This window comes from Heterodontus francisci, chromosome 6, assembly GCF_036365525.1.
Source record: "Heterodontus francisci isolate sHetFra1 chromosome 6, sHetFra1.hap1, whole genome shotgun sequence".
Lineage (NCBI taxonomy): Eukaryota > Metazoa > Chordata > Chondrichthyes > Heterodontiformes > Heterodontidae > Heterodontus > Heterodontus francisci.
The window spans coordinates 2,553,151-2,571,036 of NC_090376.1; the positions used below are offsets into that span (position 1 = coordinate 2,553,151).

The 17,886-nt window shown below is 48.3% G+C and overlaps 1 protein-coding gene across 1 annotated transcript in view; it reads right to left on the reverse strand.

Annotated features, from left to right (window-relative positions):
- LOC137371060 (amyloid beta precursor protein binding family B member 1-like) overlaps positions 1–17,886 on the reverse strand; it is an 87,559-nt gene that overhangs the window by 32,256 nt on the left and 37,417 nt on the right. Inside the window, exons 8-11 of the mRNA XM_068032959.1 lie at positions 13,404–13,531; positions 7,307–7,421; positions 5,277–5,361; positions 4,283–4,366 (exon numbers count right to left, since the gene is read on the reverse strand). Coding sequence (XP_067889060.1) covers positions 4,283–4,366; positions 5,277–5,361; positions 7,307–7,421; positions 13,404–13,531 — 412 coding nt within the window. The remainder of the gene's footprint in view (positions 1–4,282; positions 4,367–5,276; positions 5,362–7,306; positions 7,422–13,403; positions 13,532–17,886) is intronic.

Here is a 17,886-nt window from a genome sequence, read left to right on the forward strand (position 1 = left end):
CCCATCAGCCTACTCTCAATCATCAGTAATGTGATGGAAGATGTTGTCGACAGTGCTACCAAGTGGCACTTGCTGAGTAATAACCTGCTCAGTGACGCTCAGTTTGGGTTCCGCCAGGGCCACTCAGCTCCTGACCTCATTACAGCCTTGGTTCAAACATGGACAAAAGAGCTGAACTCAAGAGGTGAGGTGAGAGTGACTGCCCTTGACATCAAGGCAGCATTTGACCGAGTATGGCATCAAGGAGCCCTAGCAAAACTGAGGTCAATGGGAGTCAGGGGGAAAACCCTCCGTTGGCTGGAGTCATACCTAGTGCAAAGGAAGATGGTTGTGGTTGTTGGAGGTCAATCATCTGAGCTCCAGGACATCACTGCAGGAGTTCCTCAGCATAGTGTCCTAGGCCCAATCATCTTCAGCTGCTTCAATGACCTTCCTTCAATCATAAGGTCAGAAGTGGGGATGTTCGCTGATGATTGCACAATGTTCAGCACCATTTGTGACTCTCAAATACTGAAGAAGGCCATGTAGAAATGCAGCAAGACTTGGACAATGTCCAGGCTTGGGCTGATAAGTGGCAAGTAACATTCGCACCACACAAGTGCCAGGCAATGACCATCTCCAACAAGAGAGAATTGAACCATCGCCCCTTGACATTCAATGGCATGACCATCGCTGAATCCCCCACTATCAACATCCTAGGGGCTACCATTGACCAGAAACTGAACTGGAGTAGCCATATAAATACCGTGGCTACAAGAGCAGGTCAGAGGCTAGGAATCCTGTGGTGAGTAACTCACCTCCTGACTCCCCAGCCTGTTCACCATCTACAAGGCACAAGTTAGGAGTGTGATGGAATACTCTCCACTTGCCTGGATGGGTGCAGCTCCAATAACACTCAAGAAGCTCGACACCATCCAGGACAAAGCAGCCCAACTTGATTGGCACTCCCTCCACCACTGACACACAGTGTGTACCATCTACAAGATGCACGGTAGCAATGCACCAAGGCTCCTCAGACAGCACCTCCCAAACCCGCGACCTCTACCAACTAGAAGGACAAGGGCAGCAAATGCATGGGAACACCACCACCTGCAAGTTCCCCTCCAAGCCACACACCATCCTGAATTGAAACTATATCGCTGTTCCTTCACTGTCGCTGCGTCAAAATCCTGGAACTCCCTTCCTAACAGCACTGTGGGTATACCTACCTCACATGGACTGCAGCGGTTCAAGAAGGCAGCTCACCATCACTTTCTCAAGGACAATCAGGGATGGGCAATAAATGCTGCCTGGCCAGCGATGCCCACATCCCATGAATGAATAATAATAAAAAAATGTCGGAGCTGGAGGAGGTTACAGAGATAGGGAGGGATTGTAGGGGCTGTAGGAGGTTACAGGGATACGGAGGGTTGTAGGGGCTGGAGGAGGTTACAGGGATAGGGAGGGATGTCAGTGTTGGAGGAGGTTACCGGAATAGGGAGAGTTGTAGGGGCTGGAGGTGGTTACAGGGATAGGGAGGGATGTCAGTGCTGGAGGAGGTTACAGGGATAAGGAGGGTTGTCAGGGCTGGAGGAGGTTTCAGGGATAGGGAGGGTTGTAGGGATCGGGAGGGTTGTAAGGGCTGGAGGAGTTTACAGGGATAGGGAGGGTAGTAAGGGCTGGAGGACGTTACAGAGATAAGGAGGGGTGAAGGGGCTGAAGGAGGTTACAGGGATATGGGAGGGTTGTAAGGGCTGGAGGAGGTTACAGGGATAGGGAAGGGTGTAAGGGCTGGAGGAGGTTACAGGGATAGGGAAGGGTGTAAGGGCTGGAGGAGGTTACAGGGATAGGAAAGGGTGTAATGGCTGGAGGAGGTTACAGGGATAAGGAAGGGTGTAAGGGCTGGAGGAGGTTACAGGGATAGGGAAGGGTGTAATGGCTGGAGGAGGTTACAGGGATAGGGAAGGGTGTAAGGGCTGGAGGAGGTTACAGGGATAGGGAAGTGTGTAAGGGCTGGAGGTGGTTGCAGGGATAGGGTGACACTTATGCTCTGGGTACAGGTCTGTTGGCAACCGATGAAATGCAAGAAATGCAGAGCAGGTCAGTCAATGGCTGAAAGGGAGGATTGATTCAGGGGTAAGTTGCCAGAAAGAATTCTGATCCGAGATGCTTAACCCTCCTCTGCTCCCTGGGTTGTCAGGCATCCCTTACATTTATTACATTGAGAGATGCCACTGCCATGCAGCAGGCGAGAGATTGCTGGAGTGCTTGATGTGGGAAAGGATGCAAATTCAAAACCAGGGTGGTGAGGGTTGCTGCAGTGTGAGCTTACACACTGGACACAATTCAGCAGGGTGAGGGCAGAGTGCAGCAAAACAACACAACACACCAAGCACCCTGGGCACACAGAGAGAGGCAGTTGCAGGGGGCGAGGCACAAGGGAACTTACACGTGGATGCAACTGATGTGGGCTGGGTTCTTAATGAGTTTTTTGTCTCTGTCTTCACAAAGGAGAGGGATGATGCAGACATTGTAGTTGAAGCGGAGGAGTGTGAAATATTAGATACAATAAGCATAATGAGAGAGAAGTACTAGAGGGTCTGACATTCTTGGAAGATAAATCACCAGGGCCGGATGGATTGCATCCCAGGTTGTTAAAGGAAGTCTGGGAAGAAATAGCGGATGCGCTGAGGTTCATCTTCAAATCCTCACTAGATACAGGTGATGTGCCAGAGGACTGGAGGTCTGCGAACGTTATACTATTGTTTAAAAAGGGTGTGAGGGATAGGCCAAATAATTATAGGCTGGTCAGTCTGACCTCAGTGGTGGGTAAATTATTAGAATCAATTCTGAGGGACGGGATAAACTGCCACTTAGAAAGGCACTGATTAATCAGGGATAGTCAGCATGTATTTGTTAAGGGGAGGTCATGTCTTACTAATTTAATTGAATTCTTTGAGGAATTGATAAGGAGGATTGATGAGGGTAGTGCAGTGGATGTGGTCTACATGGATTTTAGTAAGGTATTTGACAAGGTCACGCATGGCAGACTGGTCAGTAAAATGAAAGCCCATGGGATACAGGGGAATGTGGCAGGTTGGATCCAGAATTGGATCAGTGACAGGAAGCAAAGGGTAGTGGTCGTTGGATGTTTTTGTGAATGGAAAGCTGTTTCCAGTGGTGTTCCACAAGGCTCAGTATTGGATCCCTTGCTGTTTGTGGTATATATTAATGATCTGCACTTAAATGTGGGAGGCATGATTGGGAAATTTGCTGATGACACAAAAATTGGCCGTGTAGTTGATAGTGAAGAGGACAGCTGTAGACTCCAGAAAGATATCAATGGTTTGGTTGAGTGGGCGGAAAAGTGGCAAATGGAATTCAATCTGGAGAAGTGTGAGGTAATGCATTTGAGGAGGGCAAATAAAGTGAGGGAATACACAATAAATGGGAGGATATTGAGAAGGGTAGAAGAAGTGAGAGATCTTGGAGTGCATGTCCACAGGTCCCTGAAGGTGGCAGGACAGGTAGATAGAGTGGTGAAGAAGGCATATGGAATGCTTTCCTTTAATGGCCGAGGTATTGAATTCAAAAGCAGGGATGTAATGCTGGTACTGCATAAAACGCTGGTTAGGCCACCATTGGAGTATTGCGTACAGTTCTGGTCACCACATTACAGGAAGGACAGAGAGTGCAGAGGAGATTTACAAAAATGTTGCCAGGACTTGAAAGTTGCAGCTATGAGGAAAGATTGGCTCGGCTCAGGTTGTTTTCCTTAGAACAGAGGAGACTGTTCTTAGGGTGATTTAGTTGAAGTGTACAAAATTATGAGGGGCCTAGATAGAGGAGACAGGAAAGACCTGTTTCCCTCAGCAGAGAGGTCAATTACCAGGGGACACAGATTTAAGGTGATTGGTAGAAGGATTGGAGGGGACATGAGGAAAAACTTTTTCACCCAGAAGGTGGTGGGTGTCTGGAATTCACTACCAATGGCAGAGAGCGAGGGGGCCAGAGAGAGGGCGGGGGGCTGAGAGAATGGTTAAACAGTGATGCAGTGAAGAGAGAATTAATGGTAAAATAAGGAAGTGCTGGTGACAGCAGGAAACAGATAGTGAGAAATGTATAAGACTGGGTTTGTTATAATTAATCAATGAGAATTATAGATTGGAGGTTGGGATGTGCTGGAATGAGAAACAATCCTGCTGATCGTCTCTGTTCAATGCCATTGCCAAGTTGCCCGAGATGAGGGTTAGGAATGAGTGACAACACTTGTGCTTTTAAACAGCCGAGTTTCTTTTCTTACCTACAGGCTTCGTCACTGGAATGTTTCCCAAATACAGCACCTGGAACCTTTGAACCAGTTCACTCTTGGGGACTGGGAACTCCACTGCAGACATGGTCCGGGGAACACAAGACAAAGCAAAAAGGAAGATTTAGAGAGATTCATACAAGGCCAACGCAAAGACACTGTTGCTAAGATACGGTAGCCTTCCCATAAAGACTTGCCAAGGACATCAATCAGTAACAGCAGCAATACAACAAGCACATCGCAGCACTATCAGACACAATTCCTGTGGCCTTCATCTGGTACCAGGCAATTTACTGTCCCACCGAAGGTCTCATCACTCTGAGCATTGACCCATGCTAGGGAATGCCAAACAGGTAACTCAATACAGCACCAAGTCAAATTATTTTGTACATTTTCTGGCTCAGTGGGTAAATGCACCTCCTACTTTACAATTCTTTCTCCAGATGTGGGCATTGCTGGCAAGGCCTGCACATAATGCCCATCTCTAGTTGCCTTGAGGTGGCAGTGGACCGCCTTCTTGAACCACTGGATTGGGTTTGATATGAGTGGTCATTTTAGACGGCAATTAAGAGTCAACCAGGTTGCTGTGGGTGTAGAGTCACACTAAGGCTCAGACCAGGTAAGGACGGCAGGTTTCCTTCCCTAAAGGACATTAGTGAAGCAGTTGGGTTTTTACAACAATCCGACAGCTTCATGGTCACTTTTACTGATCCCAGTATTTTTAGATTGCAATCAGATTCTCAAACTGGTGGATGTTAACTCCTGCTCCCTGGATTATTAATCCAGTAACAGAACCACGACGTTCCTGTACTGTGAATTACATGTTGCGATGAGCTATAAGGTCCTGATATTCCAGGTTCCATCCCCTTTTGCTGGTTGCCAAGTTACGTGCAGCTCCACAGGACACTATCGCAACACGCGGTTACAACAAGCAGCACCGTAGCACAGCCAAGCATGCGGTATCCGTGCCAACTGTCAGAGCTGGTACCTTGGAATGGGACATCGACGAGCTTCGAATGGTCGATCAGGATTCCGTTCATCGAGGTCTTAGTGTCCTTCCTGTCGGCCATGATCTGTAGAGATTGAGTGAAGCATCAGTTGGTGGGCGAAAGGGGAGTGGGGGGCAACACCCACAATCCAAGGCAGGGCCACAGACCCAGTTGGCAGGTGGGGGGAGCGGGGAGAAATCAGGACCCAGAGAGGGTCCAACTAATACATATACACTGATTGCTATCACTGTGTTTATCTGCTGGGTATAAATGATCTTAGATTATAAACTGTCCAATTAGTCCCAATCCCCTGCTCCTTTGCCAATAGTTCTCCAAATTTTGCTTTCTCAAGTATTTATCCAGTTCCTGTGTATCCTAAGTTACAGCAATAATTACATTTCAGAAATATGTCATTGGCTGTGACATCCGGTGGTTGTGAAAAGTGTTATATAAATGAAAGTCTTTCTTCCTCTTCTTTTATTCCCTTTTGAAAGTTATTATTGAATCTGCTTCTACTGCCCTTTCAGGCAGCGCATTCCAGATCACAACAACTCACTGAGAACCAGAGGACACGAACTTAAGGTGATTGACAAAAGAACCAAAGGCGACATGAGAAAAAACTTTACTTAGTGGTTAGCAAGTGTTTAGGATCTGGAATGCACTGACTGAGAGTGTGGTGGAGGCAGGTTCAGTGAGTGTTTAGGATCTGGAATGCACTGTCTGAGAGTGTGGTGGAGGCAGGTTCAGTGAGTATTTAGGATCTGGAATGCACTGTCTGAGAGTGTGGTGGAGGCAGGTTCAATCGTGGTTTTCAAAAGAGAATTGGATAATTATCTGAAGAGAGATGTTTGCAGGGTTAAGGTGGGAGAGTGGGACTAGCTGAGTTGCTCTTGCAGACAGCCGGCATGGATATGACAGGCTGAATGGCCTCCTTCTGTGCTGTAACCGTTCGATAAATATTCTCCTTCTCATCTCCCTTCTGGATCTTTCCTCATCATTTTAAATCTCTATCTTCTGGTTACCAACCCTCTTGCCCCTGGAAAGTTTCTCCCTATCTACTCTACCCACTCCCAGTTTAATTTTTATGCCTTCCCAGCTATCACTAAATAACATTTTTAAAAAGCTGGTGAGGATTCTGAGCTGCAGGTCCACTTTAAATTCTTTACAATGCATTGGCAGCACGCGGGTTCAAGCCCCACTCCAGGCCTTGAGCTCATCTAGACACAACACCCCAGTGCAATGCTAAGGGGAGTGCTGCACTGTTGGAGGTACCATCCTTTAGACGAGATGTTAAACCGAGGCCCTGTCTGCCCGCACAGAGAATGTTGAAGATCCCTTGACAGCATTGAGGGGGGAGTAGGGCATTCTCCCAGGATCCAGACTAATATTCCTCTCGACACACACCTCCAAAACAAAAGAAAAGCTTGCATTTCTATAGCATCTTTCACATACTCAGGATGTCCCAAAGTGCTTTACAGCCGGTGAAGTACTTTTGACGTCTAGTCATTGTTGTAATGTGGGAAACACAGCAACCAATTTGCACACAGCTGATCCCACAAGCTGCAATGAAATAATTACCATATTATTTGTTTTAGTGAGGTTGGTTAAGGGGACCAGGGAGAAGTCCTCCTCTTCTTCTTCAAAATAGTGGCCTTGGGATCTTTCATGTTCACTTGAGGGGCAGACAGGGCCTCAGTTTAACATCTCATCCAAAAGCCAGAAACATAAACTGGTGATTCATTTCATTCTTGTTTGTGGGATCTTGCTGTGCTTACATTACGGTCTCTCCACTTGAAAGTAATTCATTGTTGAAGAGTCTTGAAATATTTTTGTGCGATCTGGCTGGATAGCTGTCAATCTCTCCTGAGTAGACCATGGGTCCATTCAGCATTTTCATCAAAATATGCAAGTTCAAAAGTATTTATGGACCAACATATATATTAACAGTAGACAGCTGTGTGTTTAACAGAGTGAGAGTTGAGCTCTCGGTCAGCCAGTGTCTGAGGTTTGGCCCATGGACAGTCTGTACCTGGGAGCAGACTTCGTGCAATCTGGTGGCGATAGCCTTTGCTGGGGTATCACAGCGGAACACGTGGCATTTCAGTACGCGGGTCAGTTTGTCTCTGGCGACGTAGGCGAAATCCCTAAACAAAATACAAAATAAATGAAAACACCACGAGAGGGATAAGAGGTTAAATCACAGAGATGGAACTTGTAACCTGACTCTTGAATAAACACAAGACGTGTCGACACTGTATCCTCATTGGGAAGAACAGTAAAAGAACAAAAGCAAGACTTCCATTTATAAATTTAGAACTGAGGCTGAAAGCAAGGAAGAGCCGGTGCAGTGAATTAGGGAGGTTTTGGAGTAAAGGAAAGAAAGACTTGTATTTCTATATCACCTTCACAACTTCAGGACATCCAAAAGCTCTTCACAGCCAGTGAAGTACTTTTAAAGTGTTGTTGTTGCAATGTAGGAAACGCGACAGCCAGTTTGCATACAGCAAGATCCTGCAAACAGCAATGTGAACAAGGCCGGGTCATCTGTTTTAGTCATGTTGGTTGAGGGATAAATATTGACCAGTACATGGGGAGAACTCCCCTGCTCTTCTCTAAAATAATGTCATGGGATCCTTTACATCTGCCTGAGAGCGCACACGGGGCCTCGCCTGAAAGATTGCCCCTCCAACAGTCCAGCACTCCCTCAGTACTGCACTGCGAGTGTCAGCCTGGATTTTGTCTGGAGTATCATAGAGTCATAGTGGGGCTTGCACCCATGACTTTCTGACTCAGAGATGAGTGATCACCATGAAGCCATGGCCGACACAAAGCTGAGCCACTGAGACAAACAAAATGACGAGCTTCTACTGAGCGACACCACAAACTGAGACACTACAAGGAACAGACCGGGTTTGAGGCAGTACAGGGATGGGGAATGGCAGGGTGTGGGTGACAGCTCTGTGTCCAGTCTGCACACACACCACAGGTGGAATACACCCAAGGTAAACTTACAGACAAGAAGCAAATGAATGAAATGTGATGGATCACAGGCAGGCAGTAGCTGGGATACGAATGCAGCAGTTTCTATTTCAGGAAACTAGTTTAATTAAAAATGTGTTCACGCAGATTGGAAGATGACACAATGAAGTCTGAGGGATGTGAGAAATGCAGGTTTCAATACTGTACCTCTCACTGCATCACAGCCAGACCAGCCAGAGGAGAGAAAAATCAAACCAGATCATTACACCACGCAAAAGACACCTGCACACTGTACAACAGCAAGCTAGTTAGTGCTCCCTTCCCTAGGGAGATATCTGCACACTGACTGGTGTCTCTCAGTCCCTCTCTCTCTCAGGGTGATATCTGTACACTGACTGGTGTCTCTCAATCCCCTCTCTCTCAGGGTGATATCTGTACACTGATTGGTGTCTCTCAATCCCCTCTCTCTCAGGGTGATATCTGTACACTGACTGGTGTCTCTCAATCCCCTCTCTCTCAGGGAGATATCTGTAAACTGACTGGTGTCTCTCAATCCCCTCTCTCTCAGGGAGATATCTGTAAACTGACTGGTGTCTCTCAGTCCCTCTCTCTCTCAGGGTGATATCTGTACACTGACTGGTGTCTCTCAATCCCCTCTATCTCAGGGAGATATCTGTAAACTGACTGGTGTCTCTCAGTCCCTCTCTCTCTCAGGGTGATATCTGTACACTGACTGGTGTCTCTCAGTCCCCTCTCTCTCAGGGAGATAATCTGTAAACTGACTGGTGTCTCTCAGTCCCTCTCTCCCAGGGAGATATCTGTAAACTGACTGGTGTCTCTCAGTCCCTCTCTCCCAGGGAGATATCTGTAAACTGACTGGTGTCTCTCAGTCCCCTCTCTCTCAGGGAGATATCTGTACACTGACTGGTGTCTCTCAGTCCCCTCTCTCTCAGGGAGATAATCTGTAAACTGACTGGTGTCTCTCAGTCCCTCTCTCCCAGGGAGATATCTGTAAACTGACTGGTGTCTCTCAGTCCCTCTCTCCCAGGGAGATATCTGTAAACTGACTGGTGTCTCTCAGTCCCCTCTCTCTCAGGGAGATATCTGTACACTGACTGGTGTCGCTCAGTCCCCTCTCTCAGGGAGATATCTGTAAACTGACTGGTGCCTCTCAGTCCCCTCTCTCTCAGGGTGATATCTGTACACTGACTGGTGTCACTCAGTCCCCTCTCTCTCAGGGAGATATCTGTAAACTGACTGGTGCCTCTCAGCCCCCTCTCTCTCAGGGAGATATCTGTAAACTGACTGGTATCTCTCAGTTCCCTCTCTCTCAGGGAGATATCTGCACACTGACTGGTGTCTGTCAGTCCCTTCTATCTCAGGAAGAGATCTGTATATGACTGGTGTCTCTCAGAAAACAATTTCTCAGCATCTATGTTATCAAACGGTGCGGTTCTGGACTTGATTTTTGGAAATGAAGATAGACAGGTGGAAGGAGTGGCAGTGGGAGAGTATTTTGGTGGGTTAGTGATCATAATTCAGTCAGTTTTAATATAATTATGGAAAAGGACAGAGATAGAACAGGAGTTAGAGTTCTCAATTGGGACAAGGCCAATTTTACTAAACTGAGGAGTGATTTAGCAAAAGTGGACTGGAAACAGCTAACTGAAGGTAAATCAGTGTCAGAACAGTGGGAGTCATTCAAAGGGGAGATTCAGGGAGTTCACAGTAAACATTTCCCCACAAATAAAAAGAGTGCAATGGCCAAATCTAGAGCCCCATGGATGTCAAGCAGCCTACATGGTAAGATAAGGCAGAAAAAGAAAGCTGAGAGGAGTATAGAAAGTGGAGGGGTGAAATCAAAAAGGAAATTAGGAAAGCAAAGAGAAGGGAGGAAAGAATATTGGCAAGCAAAATCAAGGTGAACCCAAAGATGTTTTATCAATACATTAAGAGCAAGAGGATAACTAAGGAAAGAGTAGGGCCCATAAAAAACCATAAAAGTAACCTATGTGTAGGGGTGGAAGATGTGGGTATGGTTCTTCATACTTTGCATCTGTCTTAACAAAAGAGGGGGATGAAGGAGACATTGTAGATTTGGAAGAGTGTGAAGTATTGGATTAGATAAGCATAGCAAGTATTAATGGGATTTGCATCCTTGAAAGTGGATAAATCACCAAGGCCAGATGAAATGTACCCCTGGCTGTTAAAAGAAGCCAGGGAGAAAATAGCAGAAGATCTGACCATCATCTTCAAATCCTCACAGGATACAGGTGTGGTGCCAGAGGATTGGAGGACTGCTAACGTCGTATGGACTGAATAATTACAGGCCAGTCAGTCTAACCTCCGTAGTGGGCAAATTATTGGAATCAATTCTGAGAGACAGGATAAACTGTCACTTAGAAAGGCACAGATTAATTATGGATTGTCAGTATGGATATGTTAAGGGAAGGTCGGGTCTGACTAACCTGATTGAATTTTTCAGGAAGTAACAAGGAGGATTGATGAGGGTAGTGTAGTTGATGTGATCTACATGGATTTTAGCAAGGCTTTCGATAAGGTCCCACATGGCAGACTGGTTGAAAAAATAAAAGTCCATGGGATCCAGGGAAATGCAGCAAGGTGGATACAAAATTAGCTCAGTGGCAGGAAACAAAGGGTAATTGTTGACAGGTGTTTTTGTGACTGGAGGGCTGTTTCCAGTAGGGTTCTGCAGGACTCAGTACGAGGTCCCCTGCTTTTTGTGCTTTTTTCTTATTTGCTTGTGGGATGTAGGCGTTGCTGGTTAGGCCAGCACTTATTGCCCATCCCTAATTGCCCTTGAACTGAGTTGCTTGCTGGGGCATTTTTTTTCTAAGAAACAACCACATTGCTGTGGGTCTGGAGTCACATGTTGGCCAGACCAGATAAGGACGGCAGATCTCCTTCCCTAAAGGACATTATATTAACGATTTGGATGTGGACGTAAACGTAAGGGGAATGATCATGATGTTTGATGATGACACAAAAATTGGCCGCATGGTTGATTACGAGTGGGATAGCTGTGGACTGTCTGTGGACTGGAGGAAGCTATCAATGGACTGGTCAGGTGGGCAGAAAAGTGGCAAATGGAATTCAACCTGGAGAAGTGCGAGGTGATGCATTTGGGAAGGTCAAACAAGGTAAAGGAATACACGATAAATGGGAGGATATGGAGAGACATAGAGGAAGTGAGGGACCTTGGAGTGATTGTCCACAGACCCCCGAAGGTAGGACAGGTCGATAAGGTGTTTAAGAAGGCATATGGAATCATTTCCTTTATCAGCTGGGGTATAGAATATAAGAGCAGGGAGGTTATGCTGGAACTGTATAAATCATTGGTTAGGCCACAACTTGAGTACTGTGTGCAGTTCTGGTCACCTCATTACAGAAAGGATGTAATTGCACTAGAGAGGGTACAGAGGAGATTTACGAGGATGTTGCCAGGACTGGAAAAATGCAGCTATGAGTAAAGATTGGATAGGCTGAGGTTGTTCTCTTTGGATCAGAGGAGGCTGAGGGGAGATCTGATTGAAATGTACAAAATTGTGAGGGGCCTGGATAGAGTGGAGGTGAAGGGTCTATTCACCTTAGCAGATAGGTCAGTGACGAGGGGGCATAGATTTAAGGGATTGTTAGAAGGATTAGAGGGGAAATGGGGAAAAGCTTTTTCACCCAGAGGGTGGTGAGGGTCTGGAATTCACTGCCTAGAAGAGTGGTAGAGACAGAGACCCTCAACTCATTTAAAAGCTGCCTGCATGTGCATCTGAAGTGCTGTAACCTGCAGTGCTGCGGACCAAATGCTGCAAAGTGGGATTCGGCTGGGTGGCTCGTTTTTCTTTTCCGGCCAGTGCAGACACGATGGGCCAAGTGGCCTCTTTCTGTGCTGTAAACTTCCGATGATTCTAAGCCCGTTAACTATTTTATACATTTCAATGTGATCATTGCTCATTCTTCAAAACCCCAGGGAATTTAGGCCTGGTCTACTGAATCGCTCCTCATAGGACAATCCTCTCATGCTAGAACCCAGGAACCAGTCTACTGAATCTTCCTTGCACTCCCTCGAGGGGAAGTATATCCTTTCTAAGGTACATTCCTAAAAGTCGTACTCGAGGTAGAGCCTCACCAAGGCCTGTTATAACTGCAGTAAGACTTCTTTCTTCTTATACTCCAATTCCTTTGTAATAAAAGCTAACATACCATTTGTTTACCTGAAATAAAAACAAAAAATTCTGGAAATACTCAGCAGGTCTGGCAGCATTTGTGGTGAGAGAAACACAGTTAACTTTTCAGGTCAGTGACCCGTCATCAGAAATCTCCACAGGTGCTGCCAGACCTGAGTATTTTCAGCACTTTTTGCTTTTATTTCAGATTTCCAGCATCTGCAGTATTTTGCTTTTCTCCATTTGTTTTCCTAATTGCTTGCTGTATCTGCATGTTAATTTTCTGTGATTCACGTACAAGGACATCCAGATCTCTCTGAACAACACTTCACAGTCTCCCACCATTTAAAAAATAATCTGCGTTTCTATTTTTTATTTTCAAAGTTGTTAACTTCACACTTCCCCATCTCATATTCCATATGTTTGTGTGAACATCGAGATGCGAGAACCTGCAGGAGTCTCCCTGAAACAGTCTGCGCCCCACAGCGGAGCTCCAGAGGTGCGGAACGCTCCTTAAAGTGGCCCCCAGTGTCGTACAGGGAATGGGGGTCAGGGTTGAGGGCAGGGCCTGGGAATTGAGAGAGTCGGTTCACCTGGGCATTGGGTGGGGAGGCAGAATGGTGATGCTTACCTGGAATCCGAGGCCTTGCTGTGTAACTCTGACCCCAGGGAGTGCGCGCGGGGTGGGCTGTGTGATAGTAGGCGAGCAGCAGCCTCTCGCACCTCACTCCCAGGTCACTGCGCAGAGATCATAGGGAAAAGGTCAGTTGGCAATCTTTGGCAACTTTCCCACGACTGAGGTCAGCGTGCACTGATGCCCCATCATTGATGGCACTGGCAGAGATCAATGAAGCCTGCAGAGGTTGCGGGCGAACTCTTGCTGTGCAGCTGGTCATTCTAACTGACTGATGTCTGGATTACAGTGAGTGCTCTGGTGTGGGGCAGGGAGCTGTGGAGTTTACATACCGTCCATTGTCACGCCCGACACCCCACACCCGGATGCTGACTATTGGTTGTGTGTGCAGCAAACTCTGGCCCAGGGGGTCGATGAGGTTCAGTGTGTCGTCCTCAAGCAGTAGCAGCATGTCTTTACCCTGGGAAGAAAGGTAACCAGCAGCTTATCACATTACTCAGGGACATCCCAACACGTTTCACAACCAATTACTTTGAAGTGCAGCCACTGTTAAACAAGGAATACAAGCAGCCATTTTGCACACAGCAAGATTCCACAAAGAGCAATGAGGCAGGTGACCATTTAATCTGTGCCCTTGAACTGCGTGTCTTGTTGGACCATGTCAGAGGGCAGTTAAGAGTCAACCACATTGCTGTGGGTCTGGAGTCACATGTAGGCCAGACCGGGTAAGGACAGCAGATTTCCTTCCCTAAAGGACATTAGTGAACCAGAGAGGTTTTTACAACAATCAATGATAGTTTCATGGCACCATTACTGAGACTCGCTTTCAATTCCATGCTTTTTAAAAATTAATTAATTGAATTTAAACTCCACCCACTGCCACAGTGGGATTTGAACCCATGTCCTCAGGGCCTTGGGCTGGGCTTAGTGAACCAGATGGGGTTTTATGACAATCGATGATAGCAATGGTGCGATGAAACTGAGACCAGTTTTCAATTCCAGATTTTTATTAAAAAATTGAATTTAAATTCCACCCACTGCCACGGTGGGATCCATGTTCCCTGGGTATTAGCTTGGGTATCTGAAATATTAGTCCAGTAAAATTACCACCACACCACCATCTCCCCTTTGACCTGCTCTTGTAGCCACAGTATTTCTATGGCTGCTCCAGTTAAGTTTCTGGTCAATGGTAATCCCCAGGACGTTGAAGATGGGGGATTCAGCGATGGTAATGCTGTTCAATGTTAAAAGGAGATGGTTAGATTTTAGTGGTGTTGGTTGGGAAAGCACTGTTGGCCATGACACCAGGAGAACTCTTGGCTTGATCAATCAAACTATGGGACTTTTAACACCCCCTCGAACAGGCAGACGAAACCCTGGTTTAATGGGTTTTTCTAGGCATGGCCCCTCCGATACTACAGCGCTCCCTCAGTACTGACCCTCCGACAGTGCAGCGCTCCCTCAGTACTGACCCTCCGACAGTGCAGCGCTCCCTCAGTACTGACCCTCCGACAGTGCAGCGCTCCCTCAGTACTGACCCTCCGACAGTGCAGCGCTCCCTCAGAACTGACCCTCCGACAGTGCAGCGCTCCCTCAGTACTGACCCTCCGACAGTGCAGCGCTCTCTCAGTACTGACCCTCCGACAGTGCAGCGCTCCCTCAGTACTGACCCTCCGACAGTGCAGCGCTCCCTCAGTACTGACCCTCCGACAGTGCAGCGCTCCCTCAGTACTGACCCTCCGACAGTGCAGCGCTCCCTCAGTACTGACCCTCCGACAGTGCAGCGCTCCCTCAGTACTGACCCTCCGACAGTGCAGCGCTCCCTCAGTACTGACCCTCCGACAGTGCAGCGCTCCCTCAGTACTGACCCTCCGACAGTGCAGCGCTCCCTCAGTACTGACCCTCCGACAGTGCAGCGCTCCCTCAGTACTGACCCTCCAACAGTGCAGCGCTCCCTCAGAACTCACCCTCCGACAGTGCAGCTCTCCCTCAGTTCCTACCCTCCAACAGTGCAGTGCTCCCTTAGTTCCTACCCTCCGACAGTGCAGCGCTCCCTCAGTACTGACCCTCCGACAGTGCAGCGCTCCCTCAGAACTCACCCTCCGACAGTGCAGCTCTCCCTCAGTTCCTACCCTCCAACAGTGCAGTGCTCCCTTAGTTCCTACCCTCTGACAGTGCAGCACTCCCTCAGTACTCACCCTCCGACAGTGCAGCACTCCCTCAGTACTGACCCTCCGACAGTGCAGTGCTCCCTTAGTTCCTACCCTCCGACAGTGCAGCGCTCCCTCAGTACTGACCCTCCGACAGTGCAGCGCTCCCTCAGTACTGACCCTCCGACAGTGCAGCGCTCCCTCAGTACTGACCCACCGACAGTGCAGCACTCCCTCAGTACTGACCCACCGACAGTGCAGCGCTCCCTCAGTACTCACCCTCTGACAGTGCAGCGCTCCCTCAGTACTGACCCTCCGACAGTGCAGCGCTTCCTCAGTACTCACCCTCTGACAGTGCAGCACTCCCTCAGTACTGACCCTCCGACAGTGCAGCACTCCCTCAGTACTCACCCTCCGACAGTGCAGCGCTTCCTCAATACTGACCCTGTGACCATGCAGCACTCCCTCAGTACTGACCCTCCGACAGTGCAGCGCTCCCTCAGTACTGACCCTCCGACAGTGCAGCACTCCCTCAGTACTCACCCTCCGACAGTGCAGCGCTTCCTCAATACTGACCCTGTGACCATGCAGCGCTCCCTCAGTACTGACCCTCCGACAGTGCAGCGCTCCCTCAGTACTGACCCTCCGACAGTGCAGCGCTCCCTCAGTACTGACCCTCCGACAGTGCAGCGCTCCCTCAGTACTGACCCTCTGACAGTGCAGCGCTCCCTCAGTACTGACCCTCCGACAGTGCAGCGCTCCCTCAGTACTGACCCTCCGACAGTGCAGCGCTCCCTCAGTACTGACCCTCCGACAGTGCAGCGCTCCCTCAGTACTGACCCTCCGACAGTGCAGCGCTCCCTCAGTACTGACCCTCCGACAGTGCAGCGCTCCCTCAGTACTCACCCTCCGACAGTGCAGCGCTCCCTCAGTACTCACCCTCCGACAGTGCAGCGCTCCCTCAGTACTCACCCTCCGACAGTGCAGCGCTTCCTCAATACTGACCCTGTGACCATGCAGCGCTCCCTCAGTACTGACCCTCCGACAGTGCAGTGCTCCCTCAGTACTGACCCTCCGACAGTGCAGCGCTCCCTTAGTACTGACCCTCCGACAGTGCAGCGCTCCCTTAGTACTGACCCTCCGACAGTGCAGCGCTCCCTCAGTACTGACCCTCCGACAGTGCAGCGCTCCCTCAGTACTCACCCTCCGACAGTGCAGCGCTCCCTCAGTACTCACCCTCCGACAGTGCAGCGCTCCCTCAGTACTCACCCTCCGACAGTGCAGCGCTCCCTCAGTACTCACCCTCCGACAGTGTTTTTAAAAATTTATTCCTTCATGGGATGTGGGTGTCGCTGGAAAGGCCACCATTTGTTGCCCATTCTTAATTGCCCTTGACAACTGAGTGGCTTGCTCGGCCATTTCAGAGGGTAGTCAAGAGTCAACCACATTGCTGTGGGTTGGTGAGGTAGTGCAGCAATCCAGAGCAAAAATACTTAATTGTGGGAGGGCCTATTTCAATGGTATGAGAATGGACCTATCCCAGTTAAGTTAGAATCAAAGGTTGGCAGGCAAAACTGTAATGGAGCAACGGGCTGCCTTTATAAAGATGATTCAAAGAACAAAGAACAAAGAAAATTACAGCACAGGAACAGGCCCTTCGGCCCTCCAAGCCTGCGCCGATCCAGATCCTCTACCTCAACATGTCGCCTATTTTCTAAGGGTCTGTATCTCTTTACTTCCTGCCCATTCATGTATCTCTCTAGATACATCTTAAAAGACGCTATCGTGTTCGCATCTACCACCTCTGCTGGCAACGCATTCCAGGCACCCACCACCCTCTGCGTAAAGAACTTTCCACGCATATCCCCCCTAAACTTTTCCCCTCTCACTTTGAACTCGTGACCCCTAGTATTTGAATCCCCCACTCTGGGAAAAAGCTTCTTGCTATCCACCCTGTCTATACCTCTCATGATTTTGTACACCTCAATCAGGTCCCCCCTCAACCTCCGCCTTTCTAATGAAAATAATCCTAATCTACTCAACCTCTCTTCATAGCTAGCGCCCTCCATACCAGGCAACATCCTGGTGAACCTCCTCTGCACCCTCTCCAAAGCATCTACATCCTTTTGGTAATGTGGCGACCAGAACTGCACGCAGTATTCAGGTACAGTTGTGGTACATTCCCATGAAGGGGAAAGGTTGGGCAAACAAAGCCAGACCTCCCTGAATAATGAAAGAGATATGGAGTAAAACGAAGCAGAAAAAGGCTGCATGAGACAGATGCCAGAAGGATCATGCAAGTGAGAACCAGGCTGCATATAGAAAGTTCACAGGGGAAAATGCAAATAAGAGAAGCAAAGAAAGAGTGTGAGAAGAGACTGGCAGCTAACGAAAAGGGGAATTGAAACGCCTTCTGCAGGCATATAAATAGTAAAAGGGTAATAAGAGTGGGGCTGATTCGGGACCAAAAGGGGATTGACACATGGAGGCAGAGGGCACGGAGGCTGCATTAAATGAGTATTTTGCATGTCTTTACTAAAGACCAAAGGAGATGCTGCCAAAGTCCCATAGTGAAATAAGAGGCAGTTGAGTCAGTGGATGGCTAAAAATTGATAGAGGTACTAGATTAGAAAGGCTGGCTGTACTTTGATAAGTCTCAAGGAAT